Source organism: Emys orbicularis, chromosome 1 (genome assembly GCF_028017835.1).
Source record: "Emys orbicularis isolate rEmyOrb1 chromosome 1, rEmyOrb1.hap1, whole genome shotgun sequence".
NCBI lineage: Eukaryota > Metazoa > Chordata > Testudines > Emydidae > Emys > Emys orbicularis.
The window spans coordinates 66,197,978-66,219,221 of record NC_088683.1 but is presented as its reverse complement, the minus strand read 5'-3'; the positions used below and the strand labels follow the sequence as shown (position 1 = coordinate 66,219,221).

Below are 21,244 nucleotides of genomic sequence, written 5' to 3'. Positions count from 1 at the left end.
CCCCCCACATCCCGATATTTGACCTGGGTCATCTGGTCGCCCTAAACTGATATAAAAAGTAGCAAAATAAGCATAAGTGCTGCCATGTTCTTATTAAACATTAAGGTAATTTTTGATTTGTATGTATCTGTGACATGCATTTTTGTGCGGCCTTATACTGAGCTCCTTTGTATCAGGTTATCAAATGGTCTGATAACACAAAAGCTCCTGATCTTTAATGATTATTAAAGTGTTTGTCTCAAAAGTACAAATAAAATACAAACTGCAGGGCTGTTTCTGTAAAATTACTTTGTGTAATAAACAGTTTTACATTAAAAATGAAGTGAGATATGCAGAAGGCTCTGCCAGTCTGCATCATTGATACATAGATTGGGTTGCCGCACGGATTTTTAAACATTTTGAAAGGCTGAATCAAATGATCAGCTCTGACTATCTTCATGAAGAGCTATGCTGCACTGTTGTAAGGTTACCAGGGATGAGCTTTCATAGTTCAATAAGGAGCACTAGTAACTATCATGATGGGAGGTCTGACTAATATGAACATGGTTTTAACTTATTTGTAGTTCGGGTAAGTGAGTTCCAAGACTAATATGGACCTGTAAACTGTGTTTATATATGGTGAGCATGTGCAGACACATAATTGTACTTATTATATGCACTGTATAGTAAGCCCTAGTTAAGTCATCCTTGGTGTTACAATGCATGTGATATTGAAAACAGTGATTGGTAATCAGTTTGGCAGCATGTACATTAGTTAACAGTGAGCTGCTAGTATGAAGGGTTTTTTTTAAATGAAGTCTGCAAGCAGATCTAAATTAGCTAAGCATGGCTAAATAAACGCATCCTATAAAGTAATGTTCAATTGTCTGCACTTAATTTGTTAATTTATGTGTCTGTTGTGTGTCTTGTGAATTACTTCTCCAAATCTGATCTAATGTGGGCAAATTAGGTGTCACTGAATCAGTTTTCTGTAGATGTGTGTGTCAACAAACAATGAAAGCATTAAAAACCAAATTTTAATAATATTTTTAAAGTAAAATTTGTACAGCAGTTCAGCCAAAAAGGATTGTAGTAGATTTCATAAAGGGGGAGGAGGAGAAAAGGGCGCGACAGATAGGCTGACTTCTCTCTGGTGCCTCAATCTTAATAGACACAAGAGAGGGGGGAAGAGCAGAGAGAAGTAGCAGAGCAGAGGGAGGCAGGTGAGAAGGAAGTAGAGTAGGTGAAGATTAGCTGGTACTTCAGCCAAACAGGGTGGGAGTTTAGCAAGATGATTCTTGTTGAAATCAATTGAGGGCAAGATTTTCAAGGAGTGTAAGGGAATTATCTGCCCAAATCTCATTGAAATTCAAAGGAGTTGGGGCCTAATTCCCTTAGGCTGTTTTGAAAATTCCAGCCCAATATCTCATGGCTACTACACATTCAACTCCTAGGATGCTGGCATCATTGCACATGGTCTCCCACGAAATAAAATGATTCAAAGGTTGGAGAAAATGCCTCACAGTGAGAGACTTAAAGAGCTTCATTTCTTTAGTTTATTAACAAGAAGATTGAGAGGTGACTTGATTACAGTGCATAAGTATCTTCACAGAGAGATAATACCGAGTACTAAAGGGCTCTTTAAACTAGCAGAGAAAGTCATAACAAGAACTAATGGCTTCAAGCTGAAGCCAGACACATTCATATTAGGAACTAGGAACACATTTTTAACAGTGAGGGTAGTTAGCTATAGGAACAAACTACCAAGGGAAGTGGTGGATTCTCCATCTCTTGATACCTTCAAGTAAAACTGGAGCCTTTCTGGAAGATACGCTTTAGCCAAACACAAGTTATGTTTTAATCAAACCAGTTAACAGGCGGTAACTGGGTGAAATTTAATGTATTGTGATAAACGGGAGGTCATACTAGATAGTCCAATGCTCCTTTCTGGCGTTAAACTCTATGAATCTATTTATTTAAATCCACAGGCTGAAGTAATTTAGGATCAAATCTTGATCCCATTAAACTCAACAGGAGATTTGTCATTAACAATGGATCCAAGCTTTGGCCCATAGTGGCATCACCAAATTTCACCTCTATTTCCTCTAAGACAAAACATTGTGACATTTTTCCTAATACCATTCTCTTGAGCACTGCATTATTTACTATATTTTGCACTGAGAAAAGCAAATGTTCACTAAAATTTAAATTATTCATTGCATTTAAACTGTTTTTAATCCACAGCATGACTTTTCCACTTACTGCAGGGATATCTATTTTTTTAAATAGTCTTTTAAAGAGGTCAATATAAAAGTAAAAACAGATTTTATAATGAACATGTCAACAGTCCCTTAGCTATGGTGGATCTGTCAGATGCAGAATAAGTTTTAATAATAAACTGTGTTGTATTTTTATATTATATACACAACTTGCATTTGAGACTCTTTATGGTATATAGAAGTAACACAACGAACAACAAAAATTGCCCACCTATTACTTACAGAAAATGTTTATAGCAACCAATTTAAAACAAACAAAATACAAAGCTCTTAGCTCAGTATTTTGCTCTGAAGTCTCAGACCAAATTTAGGGGAAATGAGTGAATGATCACAGATAGCTGGATCCAATTTATAAAGGAGCAAGGAGGAGCCAGTCATGAAGAGAGGAGATAATTGCTTCATCTGAAGATTATTTAAGATCAGTTGTGACAATCACATAACTTCATTCCAAAGCTCTGGGATACCAGGCCTTCCTCCTCATTAAAATACTCCAGATTTACTGCCTTTAATTACTTACTAAGACTCTTTGTAGTTCAAAAATGTTGGCTCTCCAAGAAGAGTGTGCAAATTGCCAGCTATCCATCACATTTAGGACACTCAAGGAGTTCTGTCAAAGTGGTGTCTCTCTATTCTTTAAAATATTTTCATCAATTATCTTATTTACTAAGTGTGCTATCCTGCCATCACTTCACATAACAAGCTTTTATTAAAGAGTTATTTAAATATCAATGGCCGTGTCCATAAGAACAGACTATATCAGATAAAATTTTCAAAAGGGAGTAAGTCCCATTTTAAAACGTAACTTAGGAGCCTGAGTCTCAGTAGGTCTTAGGGTACGTCTACAGTGCAGCTGAGAGTGAGCCTCCCAGCTCAGGGAGACAGACTCGCACCAGTGGAACTAGAGCTAGCCCACTAAAAATAGTAGTGTGGAGGTTGCAGCTTGGGCAGCAGTTTGGATTCTCAAGCTCACCTAACCCCCTGTTCTGAGCTCAGGTGCCTAGAGTGGCAATGTTTACATGACTATTTTTAGTGCACTAGTTCAAGCCCTGCTAGTGCGAGTCTGTCTACCTGGGCTGGGAGACTTGATCCCAGCTTCAGTGTAGACATAACCGTAGGTATTTAGGCACTTAACTCCCATTTAAATCAATGGGAATTAGGCACCTAAATACTTCTGAGGATCTGTGCCTACATCACTTCTGAAAAATGAGAGTTAGTTAGGCACATAAGTCAGTTAGGTACTGTTGAAAATGTTACCCCTAGTCTGCTTTACAAGACTAACTACTTTGGGGTACAAGTAGAAGTGGTTTTGTCTGACTGTTAACAACATAGTCTGTACCTGCTAGTTTTCACAAATAACAGATATCAGAGAGACGTAATGTTTTAGACTCATAGACTTTAGGGCCACAGGGGACCATCAGGATCATCTAGTCTACCTTTCTGCACATTGCAGGCTACAGAATCTTGCCCACCCACTCCTGTAATAGACCCCTAACCTCTGGCTGAGTTACTGGAGTCCTCAAATCATGGTTTGAAGACTATCGTGGGGTTACAATATATTAAGGTTTAAATATTTATACATATTTTTTCTTTTTAGTCGTTCAGGTTGGATTTCCATGCCTTGGAAAACAAGATGGAGTAGCGGCGTTTGAAGTTACTGTGATCATAATGAATTCAGAAGGCAATGTAATCCTCCAAACACCCCAAAATGCTATCTTCTTTAAAACATGTCAGCAAGGTAAGCCGTGGTGACCGGATATCATTAGTCTGTGATGGTTAAATTGCTCAAGTCTCGTTCCCAATACAGACAGACATAACAGCAATATTGGGGTTAAACAGATTTAAGCGAGAGTCACCATTCATAGGTTGTTGTTCTGGCTCTGCCACGGATTTGCTGGCAGCTAAGGCCAAGAGTTCTTAAACGTTTTTCATAGTTTGAACTACATCTCACTAGAAAGATCGTCTTGATGACACATCTCTTCCCATTCATAATCACACAGCATCTCTGTGTGACTATAGAAATGGCTCCCATGGGAAACAAATATTAGTAAAGTTTTAAGTTTCTTATTAATGTGATTCAGCAGGTGGAAACAAGGAGAATTAGCAGCATGTCACCAACCTGCTCTCCACAGACCACTGATATAGATAGGCTAATGTTTTCAAAAGTGGCTGCTAAGTTGGGGTCCCCCAATTTTTGGGTCTCCAACTTGGGCCTCATTTTCAGAAGTGCTGAGTACCTTCAACTCCATTTGAAGTCAGTGAGAGCTGCAGTTGCTCAGAACCTCTGGAAATCCCGAACTGGGCACCCAAAAGTTGACATAGCTGAAGTCAGTGACCACTTTCGAAAATGTTGTCTGGCACCTCTCTGTTTCTCAGTACAGCTGTCTATAAAATGGATATAACACAACTCACCTACATCACCGCGGTGCCATGAGGCTTAGTTAATATTTGTAAAGTACACAGAGATATTTGAATGGACATCACTGAGGTGCAAATTCTCCCACCCTTACTCATATTGAGTAAGTACCTTACTATGTAGGTCATACATTTCATTTCACTAGGGTCATTTGCATAGTAAAATACTACTATATGAATAAGGGAGGCAGAATTGAGCCCTTTCTGAGTTCAAGGTTTATGCTTATCAGCCAATATACACACGCTGGGGTGTACTGACAAAAAATTAATCAAAAGTTATATTGGCTGACGACAGAGCACCCAAGAGTGTATCATCCTTAGAAATGGTTTATTTGGGGGGGAAACAATGTAAATATACTTATGAAACATTAACCCAAAGTTAATAGTTTTTTTGGAGAGTGTTTTTGACACAAATTTTGAGGCTACAGAAAATGTTTAAAAGTTTAGCTTCCAAGATAATGCAGTTATCAGATATTGTCTGAAGTTGTATCAAATTAACATGACACAGTTTGTGTACAGTGAATGCGATTGTTATTAATTCCCTTAAGTCTTCTTTCCTCTTCTCCCATTTACTTCCCCACCCCTTTTTCTCCTAACTAATTGGCAATGGCAGGGCTTCAAAGAACAAGCAGCAGGAGCAAAAGCTGTTTATTCTTTGAAACCCCACTATTGCTTAACAGCAGAGAGGAGCTGGCCTTCTCCTTTGAAGCCTCACTTCTGCCAATTAGCTGAGAGAAAATGGGGGTGGGGATGGGCAAGAAATAGGCAGAGAGGAAGATGGGAAGCTTAATGGGATTTAAAAATGCAAATCTTATACACACGGCAATGTGTGTGTTTGATGCAAATACAGCAGTGTTCAAAAGCATTTTAGAACTTTTAATTTTTATTTCTACTTAAAGCTATTAAGTTTAATAAAGTTTGGATGAAGTGTAGTGATGACCTGCCTGATAGATACTGTAAGGTTCCAACCTATATGTATTTTGGGGAAATACTTATTTCTATGAGTTTGGAACTCTCTCTAGCCCATCCAGCTTTCATCCAAGCCATATTTTATGTGCTATCATTTACTATTATCATCATCAATTTGCAGAGATGCAGTTTTAGCTTTAGGTTGGCCCAGTGGACTAAGGTTGAATGGTCATTTTGGTCCTTCACTCACAGAGCCTATGAGACAACAGCACATTGCAGGGGCAAATCTCCAAACTCCAGGGGCATGCAAGAGAGGAGATCTATCATGCCAATGTCTTTCAGCCCATATACAGTTATCTGAGGGTGAGCCTGTCATTTTTGTGCTTAATTTAGGGACATAGACACAGCAGCATTTTGTGACGGCTATAGGGAGAGATGGGGATGTTCTCACTGGTAGGTTGGTTCATAAAAGTTTTTTGGTTTGGTTGTGTTTTTAAAGTCCCCCATGGAAAGAAGAGAGGAAACAATGAAGCTTGTCATACAGCCATGAAGCTCATATTCCCTGTTGCCTGGCCCTCGATCATGGTTTCCAGCTATTCCTGGCCAGCCAGGAAGGTGCCCGTGCTAGAGGAAGTAGGGAAAGCCAGGGAGCAATTTTGTGGGAAAGAGGAGGCTTTGTAGTGGCTAAGAGGTGGCCACATAAAAAATAATATTTTTCCATTTTTCTATTTGAAATGGCATTTATTTAAGCATGCATTTTCTGTAATGAATAGCAGCTCTGCATTTGGGCACAAAGGAAAGTACATTTCCAGAAAGGATCCTAGAGTCCAGCGTTGGAATAAAATAAAACAAAATGTCTTTGTGTTTATTACTACTGTTTCAGATTGCTTTACTTTTATAGCAATACATTTTGCTTCCTATATCTACAGCTTATATATAGTGACTCTCAGTCTTCACCTTTTCGTCTTCTCCAGTTCCAGTTCACTCGCTTTTGTCTGGTGGTCTAGAGCTTCACTTCTGCACAACATACAGAGCCTTTTAAAGCAGAATTTGTTCCATTGTCTCTATTCTCAGGTTTACCCATGGTACCTTATTGACTTCAAAGGGATTGTAGAGATGTAACCCAGGACAGAAAATGATTAATAATCATGACAGCTTGCCATATTTGCCTGTAGTTTTATTTAACCATCTCTTATGATTTCCGTAGGGAAATTTGTTTAAAAGTTAATCTGTATACTTTCAGCTGACTAAAATTGTGGGTGGGGGAATTAGTGTGAATTACAGTTTGTAATATCTGTGGCCTGCAGAAGTGCCCCATGCAAGCTGGCGCATCTAAATTTACAAACATTCTACAGTTTGCAGCAAAAGTAAAATATTATCTGTGAACTCTGCAAATATTTAAACTTTGGACTCCACTTAATTCCATTCAGGAGTTGGATTGTGTCAATGGTTGGTGGTACATCTTTCCAGCATCAGCCTGATGGATTGTACCACTTTCTGGTAAAGACAAAAATAGAGAAGAATTGGGGCCATTGCTGACAGACATTGTCAATTAAGAAAGCTGTTTTATGATCATTACACACAAACAATTAACTTGATACTAACAATCTAGCCAATTACCATCAAGAAACTCATCTAATTTTGATTTAAAATATTGAGGAGGTTGTGGCAAGGTGATTCTCAGATTATCTGTCTACCTCAGAGCTCTTTGAACTTTGCCATTTTGGTTACAGAACAAGGTTTGGCAAAGAGTTTGGTAGATAATTCCCTCCTGGTGAAGGATAAATAGCAGATGACTATGCTGATACTGTTAGAGCTATATGCTGATTTTGGTACCACTGCTCATGAGGTACTATTGGCTTGCTCCAGTGGAAGTAGACATGGCTGCCACTCAGTAGCTTTGTTTTTGTCTGAGAGATCTCAGTAGGTATTTTGGACCAATTGCTCATTTGCCCTGAGGGTTCATTTGGGGGGAGGGGTTCCGTAGGGTTCCAATTTCTCCCACCTCTTGTTCAATGTGGATACGAGGCAGTTGATAGTGAAGAGGCATGGGCTGTGATGTTTTTTAGAATGCTGATGATGCCCAGATGTGTTTCTCTTCCACTGTTGTCAAATGCCTTGGCCACTGTTGGGTAGAGATTTGGGATGTGACTAACGGTTGAATGATGATATGGGATCAGTGGGCAGGAATGCTTCCTCCCCATCATCTTCGCCCAGTGTGAAGATTGAGTCTTTCATTTCATACAGATCCAACACTAGAGTAATGTAATGCACTCTGCCTCGGGCCACACCTTAAATCAAGCCAAAAACTGAAGCCGAGCCTGCTAGGTAAGCAGTATATCTAACTAGGAGCATGACACCAGTGCTCCAGGATCTGTATTGGCTAGCTATTCATTTCCAGGCAGTTTAAGGTAGTGGGTTTTGCAGACAGGCCACATTATCCATTAGTCTATTGACTAGCACAGAGTGGTAGAACAGTATCACAGGTACTTTCAAGAGTGCAATCGATCATATGATGCAACCTGTAGTTGTAGATTAACAAAGAGATTGATTTTTAGCTGAGCTTCCATCTCAATCAGCATTTATGGCTCTGGTCGATAAATCTTGATACTCACCTCAACAAAAGTTGCTATCCAGTTATTTTTGCTCTTCTGTCAATAGACTGTATCAACACTGTTGAAAGTGGAGTGCTAACTGAAGTATGTAATATCTGATTAACAATGTTTTTGTTTTTCATGAAGCTGAATGTCCAGGAGGGTGCAGAAATGGAGGTTTTTGCAATGAAAGGCATGTCTGTGAATGTCCAGATGGATTTTACGGGCCTCATTGTGAGAAAGGTAACTTTAAAAATTCCCTCAATTGTTTTCTTCACTATAGTCCTACTGAAAAAGAGCAGTCACTGCACTGAAATCTCTCTCTCTCAATAGTGTAAATGGCCTTTCCTGGAGGCTCTCTCGTGTTGCTAGATATCTGTACATATTAAATCCAAACACAAGAAAATTATTGTTATGACCCCAGAGCTAATGAAAACATCAATTGCTTAATGAAAATGCCAACTTCTAAAGAAAAATATCTGCTCTCTAAAGGATATATTAAACATGAAATTGACCAACAATTAAGAGACCCTTAATCACAAACAATCCATCTGGCAAGAGATTAAATAGAATTCTTCTGCTAATGAAGACTAGCTGGAAAATCAAGTATAGTGTTCTTGTTGTTTTGCATTTGTTATTTGAAGATAGTATCTAATTTGGATGCCACAGCTGTGTCTCAAGCAGACTGACAATGGAGAGGGAAAATGTTTCGGGTAGATTCTCCCTTCTCTTTCCATAAGTGAAGGGGAGCCAATAACAATGCATTTGGGCAGTGAGAGGGATGGGATTATGGATTAGGTGATGAGTACACTAGCTCTTGTACATGCTTCCTCCTTCTTCCCAACCCTGGGGAAGGCCCTTGCATGGGTGCTCTGTAGAGTGTCAGGAGAGGGCAGAAGCCAGTCACAAGACATCTCTCACTCAGCCTTGCAGGCATTCCCTGGGTAAGTTAATACTGGCCAACCATGAAGTAAAACTCTGCTCCCTGACATTCCTCCTCAAGGGCCGGGTAGGGTAGCAACAATAGCTGGGGAGGAGGCTGTACAAGAGCACAGCACCTGAAAAAGCCATGCTGCAGTGGGAGCTTCGAGGCAATGTGGAGGCACAGGACTGCTGTACCGATGGCCCTGGCCTTGACAGATGTCCCAAGATCCATAGGTACAAAGGACTGAACCCTGACCAATTCCATACTCACACAACTGAAATATTTCAATGAGTCCAAATTCGCTATTTTCAGTCCTCAATTTGGGAAAAATCTGTGTAAGGGACAATTTTTGCTCTTAGTGTTCAGATTAAGTAGGATGAACACTAAAGTCAATCTTCAGTTTTTTACAGTGTTACTTCAACCACTATAATCTATACGCATAATTATGAAACATCTTTCTGCATTAGCTATTTTATATTGCAAAGCTGACTTGTTATACTAAGCAGAAGGAGGAAAAGTGTTGTCTGAAAACTACTATTTTTGCTTATTACTGATTTTTTTGAATGATTGTTATATAAAATCCTGTATCAAATTTTGACATGTTCATCTCTCCCTCATGCCAGCATTTTGTTCTCTTTCACTCTCGTCAAATTAGCTTTGTGTGCGTCCCGCTGCATGAATGGTGGGCTCTGTGTCACACCAGGTTTGTGCATCTGCCCTCCTGGATTCTATGGTGTCAACTGTGATAAAGGTAACAGTATAGAATAAAAAGCAGTCAAATTGTAAGCCACCAGCTACAGCTACCTTTGTACTCCCTATCCTACCTTCTTGCATGCTGATTTCCTCACAGTGGTGGTAGTGGATCATAATTAGGGCCCTATCAAATTCACGGTCCATTTTGGTCAATTTCACAGCTATAGAATTTAAAAAATCATATGTCAAGATTTCAGCTATTTAAATCTGAAATGTCTCGGTATTGTAATTGTATGGATCCTGACCCAAAAAGGAGTTGGGGGGGGTCACAAGGTTATTGTAGGGGGGGTTGTGGTACTGCTACCCTTACTTCTTAACTGCTGCTGGCGGTGGCCCTGCCTTCAGAGCTCTGCAGCTGTAGAGTGGCGGCTGCTGGCCAGGAGCCCAGCTCTGAAGGCACAGCCATCACCAGCAGCAGTGCAGAAGTAAGGACGGCATGGTATGATATTGCCACCATTACTTCCGTGCTGCTGACTGCAGAGCTGGGCCCTCAGTCAGCAGCTGCCACTCTCCAGCCACCCAGCTCAGAAGGCAGCAGCACAGAAGTAAGCGTGGCATGGTATGGTATTGCTATCTTTACTTCTGCGCTGCTGCTGGCAGGGCACTGCCTTCAGAGCTGGGTGCCCAGCCATCAGCTGCCGTTCTCTGGCCGCCCAGCTCTGAAAGCAGTGCAGAAGTAAGGATAGCAATACCACAACCCCCCTAAAATAACCTTGTGACCCTCCCCCACACACAACTCCCTTTTGGGTCAGGACTCCCAATTTGAGAAACACTGGTCTCCCCCATAAAATCTGAATAGTATAGAATAAAAGCATGGACGGCCTGTGGAGGCCCCCTTTGTGGAGGCTAGCCCCGGCTCCGCCCCTTCCACCTGCCAAACCCCCCACCTCCCCGCCCTGCGGCTGGAGCCTCAAGACACACACACGCCCCCCCACGGCCGGAGCCATGGGCCAGCCAAAGCCCCGAGCCCCCCTTCCCAGAGGAGTCCTGGGCCAGCTGCAGCCATGGCGCACCTCCCCTCCCAGATTCCAAGCTGTCTGGGGAAAAGCCTCTCTGGTCTGGAAGAAGCTTTTGATATTCCCTGTGCAGGTTCTGGGGCGGCTGAGGAGGCAGTATTTGCTACTCAGCTTGCTGGGTTCATCAGTAAGCTCCCTGGAGTCCAGGGAGATTACTGCTGAACCTGGGAAGCTGAACAGCACATACCACCTCCTCAGCCGCCCGGAACCTGCATGGGGCATAATAAATAAAAAACTTCCCCCCAAACCCCACAACTGGGGGTCCGGCAGCCACAGCAGTGCCAGGGGAGGCACTAGCCCTAACCCTCCCCTGGCCTATTATACCCGCCGCCCATGGGTAAAAGCACACAAAAGACCAATTTTCATGGGGGGAGACCAGATTTCACAGTCTGTGATGCGTTTTTCATGGCTGTGAATTTTGTAGGGCCCTAGTCATAAGGTATTCTTGGCTGTATGGTACAGTGCTGCAGAGATCCTGACAAGAGGACTATGTATGATAGTGTCCCCTCAGACATTTGTTTATGTTGTCTGACCTTATATGTACACCTATGATACTTTCTGTGTCTATCTACATCCTCCACATCACAATATTAACAGAATTTTATGACTACAGCACTTTATATCCAGCCTAGTACATCTCTGCTACTTCATTCCTGGGCCTCTTCACACGATCGCGCTAATGTTAAGATACGAAAAAACATGGCCAAAACTCAGAGGTGACTTTCATTATAGTGCAAATTACACATGTGTAAACCAGCAGATGGTAGGTGCAACTTACATTCACTTTTGAACACTCATGTACACAAAATGAATAATATATAATGTACACAACCGTTACCTCCTTAGTTGGCTCCCTGAGGGACTGTAGGAGTGGCCAGCAAATTCATTTCCGGCTTGGTGGAGGTGGGAATAAAGATTTGGACCTTGGTTTCCTTAGATGAAAGGTTGGTGCATTAACTTGTTGCATCTGGACAGATTAAAAATTTAGTAACTTATTCCATTTAATATTTTTTGATATAATGACCTTAGTGTATCAATAAAAAACAGTAAAGGAAGTATGATATTCACCATCCCAGAAGTGTTGGATATTTAAAAAATACAAAGTTTCCTACTGAAATATATCTAAATAGTCCATCACACAGAAGGTGTAAGAACAGAAAACTATACAAAACATTTGGTTAGTAAATTCAATAGGTCTTCAACGAGCTTTGTAACAAAGTCATGCTTTAAAGGAAGTATTTTAGACCCACATTCTGCAGATAGATATGCAATTATAGTCCCTTGTGCTTACAGAATCCATTTGGCTTAGTATGTATTTAGTCCTCAGTAAAGGAGTTTGGCCCAGATCCCCAAAGTGTCTTAGACGCCCTAGACTTAGGTACCACTGTGATCCACAAACTGCTGCTCAGCTGCCTTCTAGCCCTGTAGAAACCCAGACTAACCAAACATCTAAACATTTGCTGTAAAAGTTCCCTAGGTGTCTAGGTTTCTGCGACTGAGTGCGTGCACTGCTGCCTTGGGCAGGCATCCAAATGCCTCTCTCATGCCAAGCATTACCTAAGCATTCCCCACCTATCTCACCTGCAGGGCCCTGTCAGGCAGGCATGATCTGAGCACACCTACCTCTACACAAAACACAGATGACCTCAGTTATAATCCTTAGCCTAGGATACTCATTTGGGATGTGAGACATACTCATTTAGGATACTCATTTGGGATGTGAGACATACTCATTTAGGATACTCATTTGGGATGTGAGACACCCTGGTTCATTTCCCCCTCTGCCTGACGAGAAGGGATTTGAACGGGGGTCTCCAACCTCTCAGGTGAGTGCCAAAGTGGTTAGAGTAGAAATAATTTTACATTAGACATATAATTTAATCTTTTGTTTTATGTCCTTCAGCTAACTGCACAACAACCTGTTTCAATGGAGGAACCTGCTTCTATCTAGGAAAATGCATTTGTCCTTCAGGACTCGAGGGAAACCATTGTGAAATTAGTGAGTCTCAGCTTTACATTGTTTCACTTAAACCAAGGTTATTCCGGTTACAGTAGCTGGAAGATCAAGTGACACATTTCTGTGCTGCCTGACAGCTGGGGTTCTCAAAGGGCAGGTTGGGACCCTCTGAGAGTGAGCCAGGCCTGTGTTTGCAATCTTCACAGCTGATGAGTATCAATTCATTGTTTGATCATCTCATTTTCTGTTTATTTTTTTAAACAAATCCATGGATTTAGCAGCAACCCTAGCTACATGAGCGCTCAGTCAACACCATATGCGTGTGCCAGGTCTGCAGCAGTTTACACTCCTGCATGTGAGATTAGAACTGAGCCTCTAGATTCTAAAAGCAGAGTATGGAGCTTGAAATATTAATTGGTATTGGGGGAAAGGGACCTAGGACTGAAAGGGCTGACAGCTTCAGTTGAAAGTATTAAGTTACATTCACATGGCAGCTTGAAAACTTCTTGTCACAAACATCAATAGACGTGCTATTTTCAGATGTTTAGCATCAAAGCCATTCAAAATATTTCAGTCTATAGTCAATCTAACTGTTCTGCGTAAAGGTACCGGTGGAAAGCAGCTAGCTTGGGACAAAACTAGGACACCAGCTGTCAAACATTAGCTTAGCCTAAGATAAGAGTTTTCTCATAGCTCTGTTAAATTAGATTAATTTAGTAGCGACCCATGCTGGGATGGAGTGCCAGTGTTTTGGTTTTGAAAACATACACACAACTTATACTTTTTGCATTGTATCCCTCTAACAACATTCCGTGCTGCATCTTTCTTACCTTACTCATGCAGGTAATCTCAATGACTTCATTGGAACTATGCACATGAGTTAGGGAAACAGAGTTTGGCCTTATATTTGTAATATTTTTTTCTTTGAATGCTTAACATCAGTATAGACAAACAAGCAAATTAGTGTATCTCCCACAGACATGAAACTTAACTCACCATCTCAATATACAGATGGAAATAAGGGCCAGCAAACAGTGCAGTAACAGAAGATGGTAATAAGTCAATTACTATACAATGAAAAAAGAATCAGAATGTGTTAAGACTTAAATTTGGCACAGTATTCGCATGTAGATCAAATGTTTTGTAGATTACCCCTGCCTATCTTTATATGCTGCACAGTTTGTTTTCTAGCAGTTTTTTATCTCATCAAAATCAAAGTCAGTGGGAAGCATCAAGGTTTTATTATAGTTACGCAAATGGACAAGTGGTCTTTCAACATTGTTATGGTATGAGTGTCTTTCCTCTCATTCTAATTCTATGGGCCAAACTCAGAGCTGTGTAAGCAGGTACAACTCCATTGATTTCCACTGCATTTGCATCTGCTTACATCAAGTCTGAATGTGAAACCTTGGCACTCTCCCCTTCCTTCCCTCATTTGAGAAAAGATTGACATTGATGGAATTTATCACATGAATTTGATCAGGGTTTGACCCAAAGTGTGGGCAGTTCATACTTTTTGTCAGTGGCTTATGTATTTTTTTTAATTCATATACTGAGCCGTATTATAGAACATTTAAATAAGGCTATTCCATTTAAACCGACACAAACATGGGTATAAAAAACTAAACTCCTCTGTATTCTAAAACCTCCTGCTTGTAGGCTGGAAATCAAATTTCTTGTAATCTGCCATTGCTGTGGCAACATCTTACAAAATACGTCTTTCTAAAAGCACAGTATTCAGTTATATAGCAAGGTGCCAGCCAAATCCGGATCTACCTGAAACACAAATCACAAGTAGGATACTCCTCAGTCTTCATTCCTTTTTTTGTGTTAAAAGTGTATCTTGCTTGCTCCTTTAAGGTTGTGACAAAACTAGCACTTCTCTTAATCTCCTTCTGGTGTACTATCACTAGTGCATCTGGACTGGTAGCAGCAGCAGCCACTCTAGTGTTGACCAGCCTCTGGAATTTTTAACCATAGTGTCATTTAACCTTACCCAGGGCAGATGTAGGTGAGATGGGCCCTACTCCTGCAGAGACTTAGGTATACATGCAGGTTTACTCACATGAGTAGTCCCATTGATTTAGATGGAAATCCAGGTAGTAAATCAATTCCTATATAAAGAAAAAAGGATCAAAACATGTTAAGAACTAACTTGAAAATTCATTGACTTCAGTAGGAGCAAATAGAGCTATGCACATGCCTAGGTCTTTCTGGGATCAGGGCCATGGTCGTTGAAATGCTGATGGCTGCTGCCAGCCTGGCTGCACTGCACCAGTACTAGTGCAACAGTGGGAGACTAAAAAAAATGCTGGACCAGGCTTATAACATCAGAGGAGAAGCAAATCTCATTCCATTTCCTTAGATTCAGAGCCAGCTACATTCAGTCATGGAGGTTTCAGAATAAACAGGGGAAGAAAACCTTTGCATTAGGCAGAAAGCCATCTTCAGAGGATTGCAAATAGGGTTCCCCCCGTCCCCGTTTACATTGTTTAAACATTTTGCAAGATCCTTTAATAGCTGAGTCCCTCTCTAAAACTCCTGGGAAATGTACTAACCGTAATTTGCGATACTAACAAGCATTCTCCAAGTCCTTCGGGTTTCTTCTTACTGTAGTTATACATTGTCTCTAATTACTGTTTCAGTTTGAGACTGGCGAGTAGTAATTTTCTTTTTTATTTCTTCTCCTCCTTTCACCAACTGAGCTGTTCCTTTTTCCATTTCCCAGTCTTAGTTTCTGTTCCACTAACAGATATGTACATAGCATAGCACATAGCATTTAGCTTTTGTTCTATTCCAAGAAGACATTTTAGCCCACAGTTAATCTGTGGGTATGTCTACACTGCAAAAAAAGGGTGTGTTCTTAACTTGGTTTAGCTAACCCATGCTGGCTAACTTGGGTTAAGATAGCAATGAAAACATGGCAACTCAGCTTTTAACTTAGGTTAACAACTCAAGTGCAACCCAGGCTGCCCGATGGGTTAGCAGCTTGAGTTAAAGCCTAAGTTAAACGTCAGGATGCCATGCCTTCATGGCTATTTTAACTCAAGTTTCAGGCTGTCTGCAGACTCAGGTAGACATCACTGCCTTGGTTACATTCAGTTCACATTTTCAAGCTTTCCTTCACAACCATTGAAGCTAGAAACATTTTTTTAAATGAAAGCTTGGTTTCTGGAGCAGTAAATTGCAGCATGGAATGGATCCTACCGCATCTACAGAGCACACACGGTTCTGACTGTAAGGTGACAGGCCAAGCCAACCTGTTTATTTCCTGCAAATACTTGCAACATTTGTTCAGTTCTTGAGTATCCTGTTGTTAAGGAAAGCCCTAGTATCCCTCCCCTGTTTCTTTCATTTGTGCCCAGCTGCCTGGACCCTGAGCTCATATTCCTTGCAGCTAGCTGCAAAATGATGACACAGTGACACTGTGCTGCAGCTGCCCTAGGAGGGTACGGAGAAGTGGGCAGTACTCATAGAGGGCACACTGAATTCCCTCTTCAAAATCCCAGTGCTCTGAGTGTAGCCAAAGTCTGTGTGGACACTCAGAGGCCATGCCCAGTTCTAGCCCAATTTTCAAGCTGCTTATGCATGCATATAAATCTTTGGAAAACTAGACTTCCTGTGCCTATAAGAGAGTGCCCCCCTACAGAATCTACTGCATACACACAAGACTTTTTAACAATATGATCCAATGAATATTTCAAACACAAAGTGTGTTTTTAAAACAGTTATCTTCCTCCCTCTCCCTGTAATTATTTTTGTATAAGTGGAGTACTAAGACCATTGTTTTCATGTTTCCTGTTTCTAGGCAAATGCCAACAGCCATGTAGAAATGGAGGTAAATGTACTGGTAAAAATAAATGTAAGTGCTCCAAAGGTTACCAAGGAGATCTTTGTTCAAAGCGTAAGTACTAACTCTACTCAATCAATCCTTGTTATAAGATCATTATGATAGCAATACAGTATCTTATTACTCAACATCAGCACTAACTCTGTGTTGCCAGGGTAGCTCAGGTTAATTTACTTCATGGACATGCTTCATTTATTGATGTTAAGGGGGTGGTTGTAAAACAAAGAACTTGTAAAAAAACAACAACCAAACCTTTCAATAGTATGAGTTTCTTTAAAGCAGTAACACATCAGTATAATAAGCAAATGTTTCTGGATAATAACATTTCAATACTCTGGTATTTCAAAATACCACTGGAAATCTACCTTTTTATGAATGTAAATATTATGGGCCTGATTCTCCTCTCCCTTACTGACTTCATTTACTTCAATAGAGTTACTCCTGATTTACACCAACGTAAGAGAGTTAAATAAGGCCTTATTTCAGTAGTGGGGCAAGTTATTTTCAGAATTCTGCACACAGTCAATTTAAAATTATAGATTTACTGCTAGCGCCCTTGGCCATGCCAAAACTAACATTCTAAAGAATAGCAGGGAAAGCAACTATGTAACTTTATCTCTGAGTGAAATGTAAGGAAGTTGAATTCATGTTCTCACTTGATTACAGCTGTCTGTGAACCTGGCTGTGGATCATATGGAACCTGTGTGGAACCTAACAAATGTCAATGCAAAGAAGGCTGGCATGGAAGACATTGCAACAAAAGTAAGTGAGAACAAAGCTCTGAGAATCCATACTGGAGCTTTTCACAGATCATCTTCCATTTATAAATGGCTGGCTCAAAGCTACTACACAATCACTAGAAACAAAACACTCTCCTTAGTTAATAATCCTTTCATTTTTTAAAATGTACGCATACAAATAATTATCCCAAACATTTTCAATACTTACTTTTTGTTAACTGTATATTAATTCCAAAAAAAGAATAAAACAATTCAAAACTACTCTACAGTGATTAACCTCACTTTTTTGCCTATTGGGAATTCTAAAATTTGGTATAGAGAAAATTTCTACGTGACCTAATTTATGTTCTGCCGATGCAGTGAGACTGATCCAAACTCCACTGAGATCAATGAGAATCTTGGAAAGTGCGCCCTAGTGTATCTGCTGTGCACACACTACTCTAACAACATGATTCCCATTGACTTCAGTGGGGCTTTGGATCAGGCTTTCAGAACACTGGATAGACATTTCTGTAAATACAAATATATTACATAGGGGTTTAGAGCTGATTGGATTTTTTCAAAATTTCAGAGAAATAGACAAAGTTTTTGCAAAATCTTTCCTCCAATTTTCAACCAACTTTAAAGCAGGTTAAAATTTAGGTGTGTGTAGGGGTGTTAATTGACTTTTTTTTAAACCAGACTTAAAGGTTCCAAAATTTGTTGATCTCAATGTTACCTTTGTTGATCTATTTGACACCTAGTGCAATGTGTAGGCAACTGACGACTTCAGTGGAGTTAAACCAGGAATTAATTTATCCTTAAAATCTCCATATTTAATATAATCTCTATTCCCAATAACAAGAAGTTATAAAATGACTTGAAATAGCAATTTAGATCCAGATGACAAATTCCAATTCAGCCTTACATATCATAAAATACAGTACTATAATAACAACAAATTGAAGTATTGAGACCTTTTTGATACAACCATTCATAAGATATATGTTTGCTGTAAACATTATTAGTTTGCTATCAGTAGTTAATTTGAAAAGTGGCAGTGAAAAAATTAGCATATTTGTTACCGGTATAAGCTTGCTCCAGTTTATTAGATAGTAAAAATGAAAATTTCAGAACAATTTATTTTTAATGCCATATGCTTAATAAATCCACCAGACATGAACCTACATGATAGTATAAGTTGAACTAAAATAATTTTAAATGATGTTGATGTCCGTGATCCATTGGGTAGAGAAAGGTGTGCATGTTAAAATGCATCAGAGAATAACTACGAATGTTTTTATAAAGCCAAAACATACTCTGACAGGAATGAGTTATGGTTTAAAATTAAGGCTTTGGGAATCAGTTTAGAAGATGTTGGATTGTATATTTGTTTGCCTAACTATTCCATTCCCTGACAAAAGAATAAATACTTTAACACATACAACAGACACAGTATAGCTAAAAATCAATTATCTGGAAATCACTATCAATTTTAATGCCATCTTTTTGTAACACATCTGTAAAGTTAACCTACCAGCTAGCAAGTGAGCATTTTTTCATTGTGAATACACGTACATTTTACTGCCCCCAGAGAAGCACAAAACGTGTAGCATGCATGCCATGGTACAAGGATTCAGTATTCGCACATTAGTGTCTGTTCCAAGGGCTTTGAAGCCCTCGTTAATAAATACGTTGGTTTAAAGACTGGCTGTAGTCCTGCAGTTCTTAGTTAGGCAAAACACCTTTTGCAATCATCAGGTTGGGGCCACCCTGGGTAGAATTCACCTCTGTATTAAGAGCCTAAGTAGAATTTACTGAAACTATGCATAGGGCCCTTTGTGCTTGAGTTCATTTTACTCTGCAAATAAAACCAAGTATCTCTCAGTCAGACTCATGTTTAATTTCAAAGAAAGAAAAAATGTAGCTACTTTAGGGGCGACTTCATTGGCTATGAAAGTCAATGGTTATAAAACAAAGATTAAAATAATCCCCACAATTTAAAACAGTTGTCCCCAAACTGTGCTGAGGAACGTTCAGAGGGGTGCACAGCAGGGCCCACAGGGGGCAGGGAGAGAGCACCACCCAGCCCTGCTCTGCCCCCAGCCACCACCCCCAGCCCAGCTCAGTCCTCATTCCCTCTCTGCCAGCTCCACCTCTAGCTCCACCTCCTCCCTCATCCCCAGTTCAGCCCCAAGCTATGCCTTCAGCCCAAGCTCCTCTGCTGAGCAAACTGTACTGTAATGGAGGAGGGGGCATGAACAGATTCCATTACTGGTAAGGGTGGGCGGGTCACAACAGGAAAAGTTTTGGCACCACTGATTTAAAAGTTCCATGCGCAGTTGTACTGAGAAGCCATTCATTCCAACAATATTCTTAAAGAGAAGTGGTAAAAAAATAAAGCAACCCTGAAATTCAGTTTTTAAGTCATGTCCTCTTGAGGTTTTGTAATTAGATTTGTAAATGAAACAGTAAACGAATAGGTACAACACTGATACTTGTTATCCCATTTTCAGTTTCAGTAACAACGTATCTCAGATCCTTAATTTATTTTTCTGGGTGTTTGTTGCTGCCATTCTTGTTTTCTTTGTATTTGGCTTTAAAACGAAGTAAAGTGCACATAATTAACACACATTCTCCACTGGGATTTTTATGCTCAGCAAACCAATAAAACCATTTTAAAGCTCATCTCTAAGGGCTGCCTTTGACTCTCTGTCCATCAAACATTGTTGTGAATCCAGTGCAGTATTATAGCCCTAAGTATACTTGTAGTGCAGTGATTCTGTGATAAGGCAGCCTTACGGTAAAAGCCAGAGAGACGGCATCCTGTCATGATTAACTTTTTGTCTTATGGCACCCATTTTTTCCTGTGGGCACCTGTATGATGTGTATTAAAATTCCCTCCGTTCCCATGGGAAAAACTGTTTCAATTTGAAATGTTAACAATGAACCAGGAGTCTGCTTTTGTAGTTTCTTTCTCAATTTTTCAGGGTATGGAGCCAGCATTATGAGTGCCCTGAGGCCAACAGACCCCAAGCACAGACAGCACACGCCTTCACCTAAAAAGGCTGAAGAGAGGCATGTTCCACCCGAATCCAATTATATCTGGTGAACTCAAACATCTGAAACGTTTTATGTTACACAAAGTTCATAGCCTTCATTAACCTTTCATGTGTTGAATGTTAAAATGCTGTTCATTACAGTTAAGATTACTGGCCTGAATTTTATTAGCTTCATTATAAACCACTGAGCTGATATTTACTATTCCTTTTAAGTTTTATAAATCCTTCTTTAGCACGATTATATAGGCTTCTTGTTTCAGTGCTTTGGACAGTGTTTTGTACTATATTTCAGTAATGTTTAAACTTTCCTTTTTGATTATGTAGCTGCAAATATTTTCCAAAAATGAAACAATTTCCAAGTGAAGCATTTTGTAGAAGCTGCCCTCGGTTGATCTGATGACTAGAGAGTTTGCCTAAGCAACAGTCAGGGTTGTTTTTGCATTGTTACTATCATGTACTTAGAACGATTACAAAAAAGTTTCCTAATTTTAAAAAAAAAATCAATACAGCAATATTGTTGGTCATAACAATTTTGCAGAGTGCTCTGTATTAAATATACACTATGGCATTTGAACAATATAATATATTGTAAACAAAGTAGAACTATAATGTATGAACTTTTTGCATTGGCTTGAAGCAATATAATATATTGGAAACAAAACAGCTCTTATGTAATAAACTTTTTATACTGATTGTTATGTATAAAATAAAGATGCTGCTTTAGTTTTTTGAGGGCTGAAGTGTGTGGTCTGTTATAATTTCACTAGTGACATGTTGAAGGGATGTGAG

The 21,244-nt window shown here is 39.9% G+C and overlaps 1 protein-coding gene across 1 annotated transcript in view; it reads left to right on the top strand.

The window, feature by feature from the left end:
- Window positions 1-20,505, top strand: part of WIF1 (WNT inhibitory factor 1) — a 54,201-nt gene extending 33,696 nt beyond the window's left edge. Inside the window, exons 4-10 of the mRNA XM_065422349.1 lie at window positions 3,853-3,993; window positions 8,321-8,416; window positions 9,754-9,849; window positions 12,771-12,866; window positions 16,633-16,728; window positions 17,341-17,436; window positions 20,384-20,505. Coding sequence (XP_065278421.1) covers window positions 3,853-3,993; window positions 8,321-8,416; window positions 9,754-9,849; window positions 12,771-12,866; window positions 16,633-16,728; window positions 17,341-17,436; window positions 20,384-20,505 — 743 coding nt within the window. The remainder of the gene's footprint in view (window positions 1-3,852; window positions 3,994-8,320; window positions 8,417-9,753; window positions 9,850-12,770; window positions 12,867-16,632; window positions 16,729-17,340; window positions 17,437-20,383) is intronic.
- Window positions 20,506-21,244: the final 739 nt, after the last annotated feature.